This window comes from Alosa sapidissima, chromosome 24 (assembly GCF_018492685.1).
Source record: "Alosa sapidissima isolate fAloSap1 chromosome 24, fAloSap1.pri, whole genome shotgun sequence".
Taxonomy (NCBI): Eukaryota; Metazoa; Chordata; class Actinopteri; order Clupeiformes; family Clupeidae; genus Alosa; species Alosa sapidissima.
In genome coordinates, this window is record NC_055980.1 from 22,101,132 (window position 1) to 22,120,246 (window position 19,115).

At 42.9% G+C, this 19,115-nt stretch overlaps 3 protein-coding genes across 8 annotated transcripts in view; 2 read left to right on the forward strand and 1 right to left on the reverse strand.

Annotated features, from left to right (window-relative positions):
• Positions 1-3,294, forward strand: part of LOC121699603 — a 22,390-nt gene extending 19,096 nt beyond the window's left edge. For 2 of the 3 annotated variants that reach the window (XM_042081880.1, XM_042081881.1), the window contains exons 11-13: positions 101-1,235; positions 1,396-2,176; positions 2,872-3,294. In XM_042081880.1, the coding sequence (XP_041937814.1) occupies positions 101-1,235; positions 1,396-1,575 (1,315 nt within the window). In that variant the 3' untranslated portion in view covers positions 1,576-2,176; positions 2,872-3,294. The remainder of the gene's footprint in view (positions 1-100; positions 1,236-1,395; positions 2,177-2,871) is intronic. The other variant, XM_042081883.1, reaches the window with a different exon arrangement.
• Positions 3,166-13,558, reverse strand: prkar1ab (protein kinase, cAMP-dependent, regulatory, type I, alpha (tissue specific extinguisher 1) b). 3 transcript variants are annotated; one of them, XM_042081918.1, is made up of 11 exons: positions 13,417-13,558; positions 12,076-12,280; positions 9,267-9,434; positions 8,955-9,046; positions 8,736-8,797; positions 8,472-8,518; positions 7,724-7,882; positions 7,087-7,147; positions 6,841-6,962; positions 6,146-6,227; positions 3,166-5,938 (listed from the first exon to the last, which is right to left on the reverse strand). In XM_042081918.1, the coding sequence occupies exons 2-11, from the start codon at positions 12,247-12,249 to the stop codon at positions 5,766-5,768; spliced, it is 1,140 nt and encodes a 379-aa protein (XP_041937852.1). In that variant the 5' UTR covers positions 12,250-12,280; positions 13,417-13,558; the 3' UTR covers positions 3,166-5,765. The 3 variants fall into 3 exon arrangements, with proteins under 3 accessions (XP_041937852.1, XP_041937853.1, XP_041937854.1); XM_042081919.1 differs by having other exon boundaries at positions 12,076-12,275; positions 13,417-13,540; XM_042081920.1 differs by lacking the exon at positions 13,417-13,558 and adding an exon at positions 13,077-13,219.
• An 849-nt stretch (positions 13,559-14,407) lies between these two features.
• Positions 14,408-19,115, forward strand: part of LOC121699616 (WD repeat domain phosphoinositide-interacting protein 1-like) — a 25,591-nt gene continuing 20,883 nt past the window's right edge. The window contains exons 1-8 of one of the 2 annotated variants that reach the window (XR_006026992.1): positions 14,408-14,784; positions 15,325-15,407; positions 15,809-15,978; positions 16,669-16,765; positions 17,172-17,269; positions 17,467-17,559; positions 17,850-17,920; positions 18,138-18,245. Coding sequence is in view for 1 of the 2 variants with exons in the window: in XM_042081914.1 (XP_041937848.1) it covers positions 14,648-14,784; positions 15,325-15,407; positions 15,809-15,978; positions 16,669-16,765; positions 17,172-17,269; positions 17,467-17,559; positions 17,850-17,920; positions 18,138-18,245 (857 nt within the window). In the remaining variant the exon portion in view is untranslated. The remainder of the gene's footprint in view (positions 14,785-15,324; positions 15,408-15,808; positions 15,979-16,668; positions 16,766-17,171; positions 17,270-17,466; positions 17,560-17,849; positions 17,921-18,137; positions 18,246-19,115) is intronic. The other variant, XM_042081914.1, reaches the window with a different exon arrangement.

Below are 19,115 nucleotides of genomic sequence, written 5' to 3' on the forward strand. Positions count from 1 at the left end.
CCACCCCTCATACTATATAATCTGTACTGTCACTACGAAATTCAACAACTAAACAGAACAAACAAGAAAACAAATGTTAACACTGATTCTTTTATTAAAGGAAAGGCTACAATACAGAGGACGTAGCGCAAGCTTTGGAGGACCTGAAGGCTGGGGGGAGCCTTCGCAAAGTTGCGGCAAAGTACCACATCCCCCACACAACCTTGCAAGACTACAAGAAAAAGAAGTACCTGCACCAGCCCCACCCCAACCGCGCCCTGTCTCCGGCCGAGGAGGATGCCCTGGTGGCCTACATCCAGTGGATGAGTGACCGCGGCTTCCCCATCACACGCACGGTGGCCAAGACGCTCGCTTTCCAGATGGTGAAGGCCTCAGGCCGCCCCACCATGGTCAACCTGGAGGGAGGCCTCAGCAAAATGTGGTGGTCGCGTTTCCGTACCCGCCACCCAAACATATCCGCAAGAAAAGCCGACACCCTGGACCGCAAAAGGGTTCATGGAGCAACGAAGGTGGCTGTGGATGGGCTCTTCTCTCTCATTGAGCCCCTCTACGCCAAGCATGGCCTGGGAGATAAGCCGCACCTAATATTTAACTGCGACGAAACAGGGTTTGGTCAAACCCATTCCAGAGAAAAGGTCCTCTGCCGTAAGGGGCAGAAGCATGTATATTCCCAGCAAAGCACTTCGAGGGATCCTATAACTGTCCATTGCTGTGTAAGTGCAAGTGGTGAGAGTATCCCTCCCTTTATTATTTTCGCCAAATGCCTCCCAAATGATGTCTATGGCCTAGAAGGGCCAAAAGATGCGCTGTACGGCGTCTCTGAGAAGGGCTATATGGACAGTGACCTGTTTGTGAAGTGGCTGGAACACTTTGTGAAACACGCCCCCACCGAGCGCCCCCTTGTTATGTTCCTGGACCAACATGAGACGCATGTCTCCAAGGACGCGGTCGACTTCTGCCGAGGCAAGGGCATCGAGCTGGTGTGCTTACCGGCGAACACCACGCACATGCTCCAGCCACTGGACGTGTCTGTGTTCGGGCCGCTGAAGAATGCCTTCACCAAGCTGGCGTCCTCCTTGGGGCTTGTTCGAGGGGACCTGGTGGTGAGCAAGCGGCGGTTTTCTGCGGTTATAAAGCACGCATACCTCAAGGCGGTGACACCTGCCAATATAATGAGCGGGTTCAGGAAAACAGGCCTCTTCCCACTAGACAGGGCGGCGGTGGATTATTCACAGGTAAATACAGTAAATAAATAAATAGCCATTTACCGTAATTATTATTATTGTGTACAATGTGTGCCGAATACAAAGGATATTGTGGTAATTGTTGTTTAGAACACAAGTTGTGTTAAAGTAGCACTAACATCAAATATCATGACCTTTTTCCCCTTTGCAGATTGTGAAAATCACTTCCTCTTCTTCGCGTACTGCCCCCGGTGCTTCCGCTGTCTCTCCTGGAGGTACCCCAGCCGTTTCTCCAGCCACAGACCCCTCTGTCTGTGCCACCACCACTGCCTCCTCTAGTGATGCTGCTGCTGCCCCTGATGCTGTTGCCCCTGATGCTGTTGCCCCCTGATGCTGTTGCCCCTGATGCTGTTGCCCCAGATGCTGTTGCCCCAGATGCTGGTGCCCCTGATGCTGTTGCCCCAGATGCTGTTGCTTCCGCCCCTGATGCTGTTGCTCTTGCCCCTGATGCTGTTGCTCTTGCCCCTGCTTCCGCCCCTGATGCTGTTGCCCCAGATGCTGTTGCTTCCGCCCGATGCTGTTGCTCTTGCCCCTGCTTCCGCCCCTGATGCTGTTGCTCTTGCCCCTGATGATGTTGCCCTTGCCCCTGATGATGTTGCCCCTGCTTCCGCCCCTGATGCTGTTGCTTTTGCCCCTGATGCTGTTGCTGCCCCTGTGGGAGATGCCAGCTCCAGCATTGCTACCGCTGCCCCTAGTTGTGCTACCAACCGGTATGGTGTCTGTTCAACTTGCGGTTCGAAGCCGAACCCCCTGGTGCTGGCTGGCTTAATCCCGGAGGAGCTTGCAAACATTCTGGTCCCCCCCAAGTTTGTGAAGTCCGACTCTCCCCGGAAGCGCCTGCCTCTCCCAGCGAGGGTGATCACGTCGGAGGAATATGCCGCCCTCTTGGAGGAAAAACTCGCTGAGGAAAGGGCCAAACAAGATAAGAAGAGGTAGGCCTCTCACAAATGTACTGTATCATCATATGATTAGGATTATTTCATAATAATAATATTATTATTTAAGCTGACCACAATGATGGGTAGAATTGTTCATCTGTATAAAATCAGCAGGATGAAACCAACAGAAATGTGATCACTGTTCCCATGGCTTCCATTGGTAATGGTTTGACTGGTGCTCTTTGACGCCATCTTTTTGCAGCTCTAGTACTATAGCTTAATGGCGCCACCTACTGTTAATCTGAAGGTGCTCAACTTTTAATATTTGGCCAACCTTATTCAGATGAGTTTAGTGTTGACATTTACACCATGGATTTGGTTGTGAACCCAAACACCATAGCAACACTCTGGTATGTGTGTTAGTAAACTACTACGCTGCTCAAAAAAAATTAAGGGAACACACATCGGATCAGTACTCTGACGTTGTTTGGTGTTGAGGTGAAACTGTTCTGAGGTGATTGTTTGATTTTGGAAGAACTGTCTGCCAGATGTTCTGTGAAAGTAGTTTGAGAAAGGAGAAAAGGGTGGAAGGTTTTAAAAAATGTGTTTTGGCAATTGTGAAAAACTGTAAGTGTTCCCTTCATTTTTTTTAGCTGTGTAGAATTAGGCTTGTACTTTTAAAATATACTGTATTTTAGTGGCATGAACTCAGAAAAAAAAATTCAGTTGTTAATCATTTTGATTGTCAGACGACGGAAGAGGAAGAAGAAGGAGGAATGTTAAAGAAAATGGGAGGAGTCAAGCAGACGAGGAGTTGCGGCCACAGTCGTGATGCGGATGCTGATGCTGACTACAAGCAACGCTCTCTGGCTTCTTGTAAGCCTCAAATTACTTGTGATCAAGTGAACTGTGTGAACTGTTGTTTGGACTACACCAATGTTGTCGATTAGTGAATGGTAGCTCATTACTTACTGTATCTGAAGGACCTTGCAATTGAAACTCACAAGACAAATACACAAGCCAAAGGGGGCTGTAGAGACCGATTCAATAATACAACATTTTTTTATTGCTTAAACTGCCATTAGGACAATCTATACCAAAAAAGGGCTATAGTCTGAGCACACATACAAGAAATTAAACATTGTACAGACATCGGGTAAAATAGAATTTTTTAAAAAATAAGACAGAAAAAAGAAAGATGGTCCTCGGTCGACCGGCAGGTGGAGGTCACTGCGGGTCACGTGACACCCTCAGAAGGATGGGCAAGCAGGAGAGTTCCCTCCCTCGGTAACAGAAGCTAAGGCAAACTATGTTAATCTGTTTGGTAACGTACATACTCACTCACACACACACACACACACACACACGCATGCACACGCACACACCTCCGCTCATCAATTCCAGTCACACACATTCACACCCAGTAAAGATAATTAACAAAACAAAACAAAAAGCGACAGAGGAGAAGACGTCAGTGGTGAAAGCGGGGTCCTTTTTCAGCTCTTTGTAGGAACATTGTCATGTTTACATGGGTGGCAGCAATGGGGATGGAATGGACAGCAATATCACTTTACAGTACAATGGTAAAACAGTACAAATGGAGAGTTCCAGAAAGAAAAAAAGGAGTCATTTTATCCCTCACAAAAAGACCTTAAACCCGACTGCAATTTAGTGCCCCTAGTACTACACAGCACTGAAGCTGTACATCAAAAAGCTTGCATTTCCTTTTTTTTTTGTCTTCTTGGGTTACTTGCCAACACCAGTCACCTGTTTATTTCAGGTAACCAACAGCCATGGCATTCGGATGCTGCACATGCAGTTCACATTCCAATGAGAAGACAACTCCTCACGATACTCAGTAAAATAAACTTTGTAGCGTGAAATGTGATATCAGAACGACTTAAAAAAAGAATGACTCCATTTTGTCTGCATGGGGTTGATCACCCAGTACATTGGCGCAAGTCTCCGTAATACAGTGTCCCTTCCTATTTGAGGCCATGTCAGAGATTTGAGCGCGGAGCTTGTTGTGAAAGTTAAGTATGGTTTGATGTGCTCTTGTTTGGGGTTTCTTACAACAGAGCAAAGCTTTCACATCTGTTATTATGGCACTCCTAAATAACATGGTGTTTTTGTAGAAGATTTCTTACTCAAAGAATCTACACAACGTTAAAATGGTGGCGCAAATGGTTAAACATGTAGTAAGTGGCGGATACTGACGAGACATTAAATACTGATAACGATACATTTTGGTCTAAAACAGCTTTTCCCAGTAAGATCTGATCATAGTTTTGTCTTGTTACGATTGAACTGGCTTAATATATTCTCTTGTAAAATCACAACAGCAATGAATTGTTGTGCCATACACATAAATTTCAATGTTTGGCACTAGTTTCAAAACTAAACAGAACGGAGCAATGCTCGGAAGCAAATGACACCAACCAATTACTGAAGAGAAACTTCAAGAGTTGAGAATTGAAAAATTCAAATCACTGAAACATTTTACAACCCTTTTTAACAGTTAAGATAAGCAAAAATATGCTGCTCAATTTTCTCCCACACAAAACCCCCGCAAAACAAATCACTTTGCCAGAGAATAAGCCATAAAACCCAGAATAACCTACTGTATTGAAACTGATGGTAGTGACACAGGATTACGTAACAATCAAATGCCCTCTACTGTTGTCTTGTAACCAACCGCACCCTGCTCATTTCCACAGACCCCCTAACAATATCCAATCTAACTAAAACCCCTGGTGTGAACATTCACATTCGGAACGACTTTATCTGAGACATAAGGTGTGTTTGGAACCTGACTTTTTTCTGTTTGATTGGCCGTGTTCAAAGCAAGGTTAAATATCTGGCATTCTAGAAGTCTGTTGGAAGGTTAAGTGTTCCAGAAAAGGTCTCAGGTCAGATTGCTGGAGCTGTGCCTACACTACTCTGGTCCATTCATAAACGAGTTGACTTCAGAGGAGAACCCAAGGAAAAGACGAAAGATCCACACACATTAAGGCTGACTGCAAGTTCTGAAAGTTTTTTCAGGAGTAACGTCAAGCAAGAAGCTACCAAACAACATTGTAATTCGGGCCTGTATGAATTTCAAGTGTATTGATGTCAGTTGTTGTTTTTTAATTATTGTTTTTCACACTCTCTTTTGGTTTCTTCAAGATATCCTTCATTTTCAAACTCACACTCAGAAAACCTTTAAAAAAAAAAAAAAAAAAAAAGCTAAAAGCCACGTTTAACAACCACACGTGAAAAGCAAAGTGAGAACATTTCAATCTGATTGTCTACTCTTCCACGAGCCTCCGCCAAAACCATTACTGCACTGTCGCGTCAACAGAAACATCCCATTCTTCAATGAACTTAACAGGTGCACGAAACAACCACAAAAAAAGGTGTCAAGCTGGTGAAGTGCAAGGGGGTGCCGCTCCTGGCTCTTAAAAAAACATCCGACCAACCAACCAACCAACAAACAAACAAACAAACAAACAAACAAAAAACCTGGAGGAAACGGCAAATGCAAAGAGCATACTGTGGAGACCCTGCCTGACTGTGAGGTCTGGGCTGAGGGGGGGTTGAGGGGTTGGGGCAAGGCGTGAAAGAGAAGAGGGGGTGGAGGTTGGTGGTCCTACGGGTTTCCTTAGACGGACAACGAGACGAAGCTGTTGTACTGCTGGATGTTGCGTTTGAGGATGTCGGAACAGGGCCCGAGGACACGCTCGAAACGGGGTCGGTCCAACTTCACGCACTTCAGCGGACCACGGGCCACAACCGTAGCGGCACGTGGACGGTTCATCAACAAAGCAATTTCACCTGCAAACGAACACAAACAAACACACACACACACACACACCAGAGTTCTCAGTAAAGACTTACAAATGAACACTATTCCAGTTCATCATAGGACTAAAAAAATAAAATAAAAAAAATCCACAGGGAAGTACTACTTCAGTGTCTTCTTATGCATCAATGTATGTATAAAATATCTATGTCTTCAGAAAAGAAGAAAAAGATTCCCACCGAAGTAGTCAGAGGGTCCTAACCGTCCGACCTCCACAAACTCCTCATTCTCTGACCTGCGTTGCAAAACAGCGGCACTGCCCTGTGTGAGGCCCCCAAAAAAGAAAGAGTACAATCAACAGCAACTCAATAACCCTATATGGCTGACAAAAACATGCTAATTTCAACATTACTTAATTAATTGAATGAAATAAGTTATTGTTAAGTTTTGAATAATACAACTTAATTGAACACAGGGTTTCTGCAAATCTCATTTCATGCTTTTTCATGCCACTTTAAACTAATTTCATGCCCATGTCTAACTGCAGATACAGAATTTTTCCATAATTTCCTCCGTTCTTTTGCCACAGAGTACACTCACTCAGTCACACTCATAGCACGTTGCATTACTAGCATCTGGTGTTGCAACTTCATGCACCGGCTGTAAAAAACAGGCAATTAAAAGGTTCCGCCTGTCAACCATTACGCTATACTTCTGATCAAAATTAAATTTAGATGTTTATATAATCAAAATAAATTGTGAAAAACAATGTTTTTATTCCATTAAGTTTACATCATTTTTAATGCCTCTGAACATCGAAGTACATGCTTTTTCATGCCATTTCATGCCTGAATTTTCCCAAAATCTATTTAATTACTTTTCATGCTTTTTAATGACCCGCGGAAACCCTGTGAACAGAGAATGTGTTGGTTACCTCCAGTATGATGAAAAACTCGTCTCCCGGTTCTCCCTGAACTACAATTTTCTGGCTGTCCTCGAACTGAACTGGCTCCAGTGAGTCGGCCACCGTGAGGCGCTCCCACTTATCCAAAGACTCTGAGGATGCATGGAAACAATGCGAGTTAGCCTTATAATCCTCCCGTCTAGCCAAGGCTGACTGGATTGACAAAAACATCGACAAAGACAAACATCAGCATCAAAGCTTAGAGTCAATGTTTACCTAAGATGGAGACTTTGCTAAGGAACTCGTCATACATTTTCCTCTTCCTTAAAGTGCTCCCCTGGGGGAGACAGAGACACAGACACAGGATTCAGAGAAGACACACCAAAACACAGGAGTACTGACATTTTGTGGCATTACGGAACACACTACTTTTAAACAAATAAAAGAAAATACACCTTCGTTATCAAAACAAACACAAACAGCTTCAATAAACTCCAGACCATGTCCACACACCATCACAACCTTTTTTTACGGAATCAGAACCCAGAACCTAGTGGCATCACCCAGGTAGGTGCTGCACATCGGTAGTGGTTTAAGTGAGACTCCCCCCTTCACTGTAAAGTGCTTTGGGTACCTTGATAAAGCGCTATATGGCAAAAATAAGATTGCTCTGCCGCATACTGTTGACCTGAGCGAACCTGAGGACGCTGTATGCGAAACGCGCTGTTCGGTCTGAATAAAACCGAGTAAAAAGTCAACAGTGTGCGGTAGCGCAATCTTATTTTTGCTATTTAAGTATGTTCCTGCAATCTACCTGCACCTAACCAGGCTGTGCGTGGATCTTGGTTTCATTTGAAAGCGATATATGGATTAAATGTGGGAGTATGAACAGCACAGTGTCTGTCCGTCTTACCATGAGTATTCTCCGGTAGCTGTCTCGGTCAATACCCCACAGCTTGACGTTGGTCCTGGCTCTAACGGTGGCGGCACGGGGAGTGCCGTAGATCAGGGCGAGCTCGCCGAAGCTGCCCCCCTCGCCGATGTTTGTGGCCCACTCTCCGTTCACATACACCTGAAGCCAACACGAAACAGAGGAAAGACACTGAAGCGAATGCAACGGTAGCGAGCTTGTACGTAGCTGTGCAGCAGCGCGGTCAACACAACACCAGTTACATGCTGTGACCCGGATCGGGAGTGAGGTTTAGGGAGGTGAGTGTAATGTTAGCCAACTGCTACATAGCTGTGCAGCATGTATGTTGTGTAAACCTCCCTCCCGACGGCTTAAGAGACGTGCTAGTGAGAGAGCTAGCAGCTTGGGGCCTTTAGCTCGATTGCTAGCACACTTGACTTCCAATCCGAGGGCTGCGCTGCGTCGTCAACACTACGCAGGATATATATATATATATATATATATATCCAGGAGTGCTTGGACTACCACAGTACATATAATATGAGGACGTCTCATGTACCATTTCAAGACACTGCTGCAAAATACAGGATATGAACAGAGAAAGATGCAAAAATGCTTAGCAATGTTTTGATACAGTAGAAGACGATACAGTATAGCTTGACCAGGAGAGGTATCAGACTGGACATAGTCGAACTGAGTTGCAACTTGATAAACTCATTAGTGTTCAGTGTCACATAGTGGCACTACTTACATCCATCTCTCCCTGATCGATGACATAGAAATTATCTCCCTCATCACCTGTAAAATGACAAACATAATGGAACTTTAAACAGCTGACGAGCCATGGGGCTTAACAGCATGTGCTCGACAAGTCACATCCAGCTGTGAAGAATAGCACAATCAATTTACAAAAGCGATAAATAAAATGAAATTAATTATAAAGGCATTAAAAAAAATGTAGTTTACATACATAACTGAGATACAACATCTGCTGTAGTAAAGTAAGTGATCTTACCTTGCTGTATGACTATCTCCCCAGCAATATACGTGACTGGGAACATAGCATCAAAGATGTCACTGGAGAACAAATGAATGGAAAGATTGACTGTGAGGACTTCTACACAAACATAATGTAATAACGTGATTACCCTTACATTGGGGAAAAACAGAAGATAAAAACATCCACAGAAAAATGACTTGACATCTAAACCTGACTGGGGGCAAATGTCTGTACCTTCTTTCATTGTCGTCAAGGTGGGAGAAGAGCACGTTCTTCTCTATGGCTTTGGCAAGAGCTGCCATTGTCTTGTAATCTTTAGGTATGACCTAGAATAGGATCAGATTAGAAATGTATACATTTAAGAAGCAACAAGCAGACAATTATGACATACACACCAATTAACAGATTATCAAAATAGTTGGCAATTAATTTAAAGTGTCAACTAATCGATTAATTGTTGCACCCCTGTAGTTGATGTCACTGTATGCATCTGTGTGTGTGTGTGTGTGTGTGTGTGTGTGTGTGTGTGTGTGTGTGTGTGTGTACCTTGCGGACGTATGAGGCGGCATCCTCCTCCGTGTAGACCTCGGCACTGATGGCTCCTCGCCGCATGCGACCCTTCACCACGGGGTTCATGGGAGGGGACACCTCATCCTCCCGGGAGTCCGAGCGAGAACTCGCCTTCTGCTGATTCTGGATCTGCTTGGCTTCCTCCTGCAGGGCCAAGAGAGGAATGCAAAACAACACACATTAATAACACATACAGTACATGCATGTGTATCATCTAGAGAGGAACAAACATATGAAATGCACAAAGTACACGCATGTGTATGATAGAGGAACATATGAAATGCATACAGCACATGCATGTGTATGATAGAGGTACATACATATGAAATGCACATAGGTCATGCATGTGTATGATATATTATAGAGGAACATACAAATGAATGCAAGTATATAGATATGTGCCATGAGAGGTTCTGAAGTTTAGATGGAGACAAAGGCAAGGCACTTGCTTTACACAAGCCAAAACAATATGTGGTTTACTTTGCAACTATTGTTTTATACATTCTTATACCAGCAGCAAGACAAATAAACATTTATTTATATATATATATATATATATATATATATATATATATATATATATATATATATATATATATATATATATATATAGAGAGAGAGAGAGAGAGAGAGAGAGAGAGAGAGAGAGAGAGAGAGAGAGAGAGAGAGAGAGAGAGAGGGGAACAACCAAGGAAAGACATATTTTGAGAGTCTAAAAAATGACGACTAACGGTGAACAACTTGCTAGTTCTGTGACGGCGCACCAGTTCATGAGAGGAGGCCGATACTGAGTAATGTGGCGTCAATAAAGAAGTTCACATCAAGACAAAGCTCCTATTCATTCCTGGAAATATCACAACATCCCCATATTCTTCTAGCCTTTTGAAGTGCAAATTGTATGAGAGCTGGACACTGGAGCTGGAGTACAGTGTCTTCACATTCTTTTGCCTCCTCTTGAAGAGCATTTTTATGTTTATTAATTTATTCTCATCACTGATAAATATAACAAATCTTAACCTCCTCTAAATGACAACTAGATGGATCACTATATTCTCATTGATTGGTAGGACATCACATGCAATGCAATCACGATAGCAATCATGGGACATAACACACCCACTCAACTGCCACTTCACTGTAATGTCCTCTTAGCACAGGTACAGATCTCAGATCTGATATGATATGCAAAGGGCCTCACTTTGACAAAAGTCTGGAAGCCACAGCCATAACCACGCTTAAGCAGAAGGGCATTCAGAAGCGCAGAACTCCGCAATCGTGGCCATGTAGCTCCGCTGTACATACAAATCAAGTAAAACTCAAACTCGAGATATCCGTGTGAAGCTGGCTAAACACAGCCCAATTATAATCACAAGACGCACATCGCCTTAAGGCAACCAGCTTGATGTGAAAATGCTATACTGCACTGCATGAATTCATTAATTCCATGTCATGGGAACACCCACACACTGGTTTAGGAACCCCAAAGCCATCAAGTGATGCATTTCCTCAGTTTAAACACTAGAGGGCAAAACAGGCGTGAATGCCATATGGCACAAGAGTAGGGAAAGCAAAACTAAATCACTACAGGAGGCCTATGTGTCAGACGAAATGTTATGAGTTCATCCTTGGACCATGCTACATCTTTCCACCAAGCTTCATGGAAATCGGGACAGTAGTTTGTGCGTTATTCTGCACATTGACGGACGGACAGATAGACAGACAGACAAATCACACCGAAAACGTTACCTCCTGGCAGAGGAGATAGCTTGATAGCTTGTTGGTAGCCTTGTGTTCACTTGGGTGACTTTGAATACTGTGTATGATATTGTGTGATGTTTTCGTAAGACCTGACAGATAAATCAGAGTATTATCGGCCGATATTAGCTATTTGCCGATCTATCGGTATTAGCATTGATAACGGACGATAATTATTTTTAAATTAAAGGGGACGTATTGTGAAAATGTTACTTTTTTCATGATTTATTATAAGAGCCTTTCAATAGGCTACCAGATAGTTTGGCCCAATTGTACACAATATGTTGGACGATGGTAGCATAGTGGTTAAGGAACTGGGCTAGCATGCAGTAGCCAAAAAAGTTGTGGGTTCAATACCCGACTTTCACAGTTGTGCCCTTGAGCAATAACCTGACAATAGCCAGATGAATTTCACTCCGCCTAGCTCCACTCATCCATCTGGAACCGTTCCATTGAAGTGTTGCTTCAGAAGGCTGGGCCTAATCAAAAAATGCTTGCATATGATTGAATAAGCCACTTGTCCGTCATCTATTGACGTGCTACTTCAACCACTCACATCGAAGCCAACCCGTGACGCTGATAACAGTCTCACAGTCGCTTCTACGCTATGTCACATCTATGAAACTCCCGCCCTGCGTCCTGATTGGCTGAACCATAAAGTCGGTTGCAGAAATCACTCTCAATGGAAGAGGTCCCAGATGGATGTGAGTGAAGCTAGGCGGAGCTAAGCGGAACGACATTCACCTGGCTATTGTCAGGTTACTTGAGCAAGGCACTTAACCCCGAGTTGCTCCAGGGTCAGTATCCTTTGTAATATGATTGGGATATGTAAGTCACTTTGAATAAAAGCTTCTGCTAAATTAATAAATGTAAATGTAACATTGATCTGAACAGTAAGTTTCAATATTCATTGTTATTATCATGACTTGCCATTACTATTGTTATTATTATTATCATTATGTAGTGTATCACGCCCCACCCAGGGATAATTAACTAACAAATTAACTGAAAATATCTGTGACCCCCATACCTTCTCCAGTCGCTCAAAGTATTCCCTGAGGAAGGCCATGGGGCGGTCTGGCCTGGAGGTGCACAGCTGCACGATGCAGTCCTTCAGCAGCTGCTGGACGTTGTGCCGCTGCACGTACAGCTCACACTCCCGCAGGCTCTTCTCCTCTTCGCTGCTCGCACTGCCGGACGCCATGCTGCTGACCTTTGACTCTTCAACCTCTGACCTTGGAGGAGGACATGGGATGGTGAGATTCAGAGTATCAGTTCTCATTTCCAGTGAAGAAATGGTTTCTGTGGTTTGTGATGTTATCAATGCATTTGCACATACAGTAAACAACTCCCCCAACAAACAGTTCTGTGTACTCTGTTATTTTCTGTACCTCATACCTATCCGTTGTGTCATGGATTTCAATGACAACAATACAGCAAATGATTTTGCACCTCGTTGATCTAAGTACTTTAATACCCACTATCGAGTAGAAACACACACACACACACACACACACACACACACACAGCTGCAAACATAATCAACAAGACGATGAGAACAACGGGGCACCGAGATTATTGTATTAATGTTGCTGCCCGCTTGTAATTGGATTCAGGTCAATAATAATCTGTGTGCGATTATAATGCCTATGACAAATAGTAGCTAGGCCTATTAACCTTACGGCACAACTTGCTGGCTACATTTAGTTACAACAGTTACATACGCAGCCCGATAAGATGACATTGTAGGCGTTTATGATTTCCAAGGGTACACCCAGAGTTATTTTCAAGTCCAAATATTAACGGAAACAATTGTTTTAAGATTCAGAGGTCGGGTTTGCACTCAGAAAGTAACGTTAGCGTATTAACACTTCCAAGCTGGAATCCACGAATATCAAATGATTGCGAATGAAATGTCAAGTTTCGAAAATCAAAAAAACATTTCCGGACATCATCTTAACGTTACCCAACTTCTTACAAATAACATTAATCTAAATAGGTAGCCTAACTTTATGTTACCGTTGACGTTACCTTTCTTTTACCAGAACGAACAACAATAACGTTGGCGTCTCTGTCGTACTTTGAGCAAGTGCCTTTACAGAAACAGGCCTGTTAACTTCGTGTATTAACCAATGTTTTCAGTTCTTCTGAGAGCAAGGTGTCACGGCCTTTTAAGGCGACATTAATGTTGACAGAAAATCGGATAAAATTTTGGGCCTCAACTGCTGCCCGTCGACGCCATCTTGATTCGTATTATAAACAAATGACAGTCGTAGGATAACTAGCAAACTGTAAAACATCATACGATATCACTCTCTGTTGTGTTTACCAACCATATATAACAAAACCCTGCACAAATTCATTTAATTACCTAGATCCTCGAATTTTTCTTTCTCTCAAATGTTATGTATTTTCCGGGTAACAGAAGCTCAAATTCTTGATTCTTTTCAACCTCTTGGATGGTTGCCCTACCGGAAACAGGTCAAGACCAATCACAAACCACCATTGACGTCAATACGCCTCGATTTGACATGGAGGATGTAACCCCTGACAACCTTAAAGCCACAGTGACTAATTTGCTTAGATCACATGCACAGACCATACTTAAAATGCCTACCTCACCCTTTGTTGCTGATAATGTTTAGCATCAGAAAACAATGCAACTTTGTAGTATTTGACCAACTGCTAGTCTTTACTAGTATTTAATTGATCATCAAAACTCAGAAGTGCTCCACAGACTCGAATGAGCTACAATGCAGAATCCGATAAGCCTTTTCTGACAGTACCCGACAACAGTCACATGCTTTTGTGTAACTAACCATAGCTCTCAAGCTATCACAAGGGAAGTTGACATTTTATTCAGATTATTTAAAGACCGCACCATTTGCAGTCTATTTCCAGTAACCTATCTACGATTACGTATTTTATCACACTCCTGTCACAATTTGCAGCACGTAATCTCAACAATTCCGCGTGGTTCAATGGAGGCAGAAAGGAGCCAATGGGATGCTTCCTCTTGTTTAATCAGCAACTTCTAGACCAATCAGAAAATGTGTTTGAGTAACAGAAACAATATGATTGGAGGAGAGTTGACGTGGGTTTTTAGCGCAAGCAAAAACGGGCTATGTTCCATACGTCTCGTGTTTTTGCATTTTGTAACGTCTCGTACATTAAATGTTTAGGTAGGCTATACCACGTTTTGATTAGGGTAAAATACTTCGATTATAACAATAAGTATCCATAAATATATGTGTCTTGACGAAATGTGTCTGTAAATTGATGTATAGTAGACACATTTAATTGGACACATTTCAAAACCTTACGGGCTTGGAATGATCTTGAACATACCATCTCTCCTACGTGACGTACCAGGCACTCAGCTGGCCGTGTTTTGTTGACACTCTGGCCATGTAAGTGTCAACAACACGCATTTTTTTGCGACATTTCTCGGAAAGGATAAAAACAAATAATTTGGAGGAGATTTCTATTTGGGTCGATAGACCGTTTTCTTTTCCAATCGAAATATATATTTAATATAGTTGTATTGTCCAAGTAAACTCTGTAATCGTGTCACAGAACAGTGACCACGAACAGCAGATAGGATGATCGAACCTGTCCCAGCTTGCCGTTCGGGGGACGAGGGTGGTATATCGGACTTGGAGCAAGACTGCAAAGGGCTGTCCGATGAACCCACTGGAGGACAAGGAGTTGTGTGCGCCTCCTTCAATCAGGACTCCACGTAAGTATGGAGATGGAATGCAGAAAAACAGCGCTCGACTGTTGATCAAAGGCTACGCCTAAATCGAACACCATATGCCACCTCAATCCCTTTGTGGCCTTTTCTAGAAGGGTTCATAGGGTCTAACAATCATGGCAGCAGGTCCTGCCAGTATTTCATGCGTTTTATGAGCTGTTTTGTCTGTTTGACTGGTCTGACACAGTGCAAACATTCACACCTAGCGGTTCACTCATCATAAAGTTAGTTAGTCTCCTGGTCATTTTACATGCTTCCTTCTTGTGTTATAGGTGGCCTAGAAACGTTTTAAAGAACACATTGACCCAAGATGGCAACTGCTTTGATGCCCTAGCCTAGCTTTGGTTTCCTAGCACAGATCAGAACCGTTAAGCCTTTAATTGTTTGGGCAGGTGTGGTGTATGATAAGAAAACTTATCTTATCATTAAAAGTTTCCTCAGCACCTGTCTCCTTAGTCAATATTTCCTTCTCACATCACTGGAACCTCTCTCTACTAAGCTTGACATTTTCCTTGCTTCTGTCAGGTCTTTGGCTATTGGCACCAAAGATGGATATCGACTCTTCTCTTTGGCATCTGTGGACAAATTGAATTGCATTCATGAAGGTGGTAAGTGTTTCAAGTGATGCAACTGTTGCTTTGTTAATTATTTTGTTTTTGATGGTAAATAGGCTTGGTTGTATAGGCTACCTATAGCAGGAGTTTAAGATCTCTCCTGTGTAGGCTATATTTGAAATTGTAACAGGTGTAAATTTCAAAATGAATAAATACTCATGATTTATTAGGCTATGTGTGTGCCTTCCTCCCTCTTCCTTGGGCCAGCAGAGAGCCCAGACGTGTACACACACACACACACACACGCACACACACACACAGGCACACACAGGCACACACGCACGCACACACACACACACACACACACACACGCACACACACACACGCACACACACACACAAGTGTCTTTACTTTCAATTAATGATGTGTATGTATGTGCCCCTCCCTTGGGCTAGCCGAGAGCCCAGACGTGTACATCGTGGAGCGTCTCTTCTCCAGTAGTCTGGTGGTGGTGGTCAGCCGCTCGATGCCGCGTCGCATGAACATCTACCACTTCAAGAAGGGCACAGAGATCTGCAACTACAGCTACTCCAGCGACATCCTGGCCGTCAAACTTAACCGGCAGGTCTGACCACATGTGTCGACATAAGCTGTGTCTATGGTCTTAGTGGTAGTGGTGTTTTGAGGGAGTTTGAGATACTGATATCAGTCCCGTTCTTTTTTAATGTTTATCTCATCCTTTTGTTGGATGCGTGGTTGGGGTCATTTCAGAATGCCAGTTCCTCAGTAATAATAGTGTTATATAGAAAGGCAATAGTGATGCAAAGAACTCAGGGTTCCCACCGGTCATGGATTTTCTGGAATATCATGGAATATCATGGAATCTTGGAAGTCTATTCCAGACATTCTTGAATTTCCCCTTGGGGATCAATATCTAGTAGTAACTATCTATCTATCTATCTAGACATGGAAATTCAGAGAATTTGGAGGAAAGTCAGAGAATTTTGTTTGTATCAGTTTAAAATGTACTAAAGATTTACTTGAAATTTGTGGTCGGTGAAGTAATGTCAATGTACCATTCATTATATAGCAGGTCATGGAAATTCAGGTTTTTGTCAGGGGAAAGTCACGGAATTTTACATTTGACGATTTGCATTTAACAAAAAGTTCATAAAAATGTACAGCATTTGTGATATTATGTACCATATATGTTTAAGACAAGCTCCACTGGACATACTGCTCTCTGTTAATGTTGCATTTTCAGTGCTATTGATGTCTTGTGTGTCTTTCAAACTCCTGCTTTGGGTTCCTATAGAGACTAGTGGTCTGCCTGGAAGAGTCCATCTATATTCACAACATCAAGGACATGAAGCTCCTGAAATCTCTGCTCAACACACCAGCAAACCGTACCGGTGAGTTGCGCTGCATTCTGTGTATGCATGTGCATGTTGTGTGTGTGTGTGTGTGAGTTTATTGTGGGTATGTGTGTGTGCACCCGCTTTCGCTTATGATTTTGTGTGACCCTATATTTATTTTATTCTATATATATTCTATATTCTATAGTTGGTGTTGTGCAATGTGTCAATTGTATGGGAAAATATGATGTGTTTGAAAAATATGATATGTGTGTGCTCTGCTGCTTTAGATGCAATGGACTTTTGCCAGTGTTTGTATTCTGTAGACAATTGCTACTTGAATACTTTTGATATGACTTGGCATGAATTGCTATCTTGTTTGTATCATGTGTGTGTGAGAGAGAGAAAAAGAGAGAGGGAGAGAGTCATTTGCGAGTGTTGACTTGTGTTTCCTCGGTCCCAGGTCTATGTGCACTGTCTGTAAACCATTCCAATTCTTACCTGGCCTACCCTGGGAGTACCAGTATTGGGGAGATTGTTGTGTATGACACCAACAGCCTGGTAAGAGTCACAACATGCGTGACTAGAATGGCCAAGGAAACGGTGCACACTCACCGATAAGCAACCAATCACCCTTCTTCTCATCACTTGTCTTCACCGATAAGCAACCAATCACCCTTCTTCTCTTCTCTTCACCGATAAGCAACCAATCACCCTACTTCTCTCTGTGTCCCCCTGTCTCTGTCAACCCCTCCCAGAGTAACACGATTGAGATCCCTGCTCACGACAGCCCACTGGCTGCTATGTCTTTCAACATCCAGGGCAACATGCTGGCCAGCGCTTCCGAGAAGGTAAGTGGCTGGGCATTGTTTTTGCCGCGATGGACCTCAGTGTGTTTGTGTGTGTGTGTGTGTGTGTGTGTGTGTGTGTGTGTGTGTGTGTGTGTGTGTGTGTGTGTGTGTGTCTGTCTGTCTGTCTGTCTGTCTGTGTGTGTGTGTGTGTGTGTGTATGTGAGAGACAGCATGTGGGTGTGTGTAGCCTATACATACATGAATACGCAAATACGTATTAGATTGATTGTGTGTGTGTGTGTGTTTGTATGTGTGTGTGTTTGACCATTTTTTGTATCTGTGTTGCTTAGGGCACAGTCATCCGTGTCTTCAGTGTTCCTGATGGCTTGAAGCTGTTTGAGTTTCGAAGGGGAATGAAGAGGTGTGTTGTTACTGTATTTTCTCCTCCAAACACACACGCACACACAGACACACACACACACCTGGGCCACTGCTATAAATGTTCGACCCTCCCAATAATGTCATCCACTAAGGTCTTTGGGGGCCCCTATTAATGCCCTTTGCCCGACTCTCTCTGTAGGTGATGTAACCAGCAGTTTAGCTCATGACCTTTGACCTTCTGGTTGCTGTTGTTGTAGGTATGTGAGCATCAGCTCCCTGTCCTTCAGCGCTGATGGCCAGTTCCTATGTGCGTCCAGCAACACAGAGACCGTGCACATCTTTAAACTGGAGCATCACAGCACCAGGTGCCCCCATTCTCTCTCTCTCTCCTTCCTTTTCTCTCTGGTCTCCCTCTCTCCTTTCACTTGAGTGCTGCAACAATTAATTGATTGTTCAATTAGTATTAGTATCATTATCAATTAGTATTATCGGTAGTAATAGTATCTATTGAATTAATCGCCATCTTTTTTCATAATCGGTCAATTTGTCATGAGATTAATACACATATGTTATGATATTAATTACTCAGATTGCAGTCTTTCATCCTTGCTCATTCTTCTTTTACAGTAAACTAAATATGGATAAAACAAGGCATTTGAGGACATAATCTTTAGAAAACACTGATCAACTTTTTTTCACAATTTTCTGACGTTTTATCGATCAAACAACAACAAAATAATTGACAGATTAATCGACTATGAAAATAATCACTGGCCTATTTCACTGCTCTTGAATTTTCTTTTCTCTCTATCTCTCTCTCTCTCTTGTACCCTCTCTCTGTCTCTCGTGATGTATATTCAGATAAAATGTTTTCATATGCTATGGTTATTGTATGGGAAAATATGATGTGTAAAAAATATGTTTGCTCTGCTGCTTTAGATGCAATGGACTTTTGTCAGTGTCTGTATTCCGTAGACAAAATTCCTAATGCAGTCGTAAGACTTGGATACTGGTGACTGCAGCTCTGAATTGGCATGTGTGTGTGTGTGTGTGGGAGAGGGGGGGTTTGAGGTGAGTTAAAATTCGCAAACATAGACGAATATTTGCAAACATGTTTCTGTTGCCTTTTTTTTTTGGCGAACGTTTGCAAACACAATGGAATGTTAACACCAAATCGTTCAAATCTAACAGTTTGGAAAAAAAACATGTTCACCACACACGTTTGCCAATGTTTG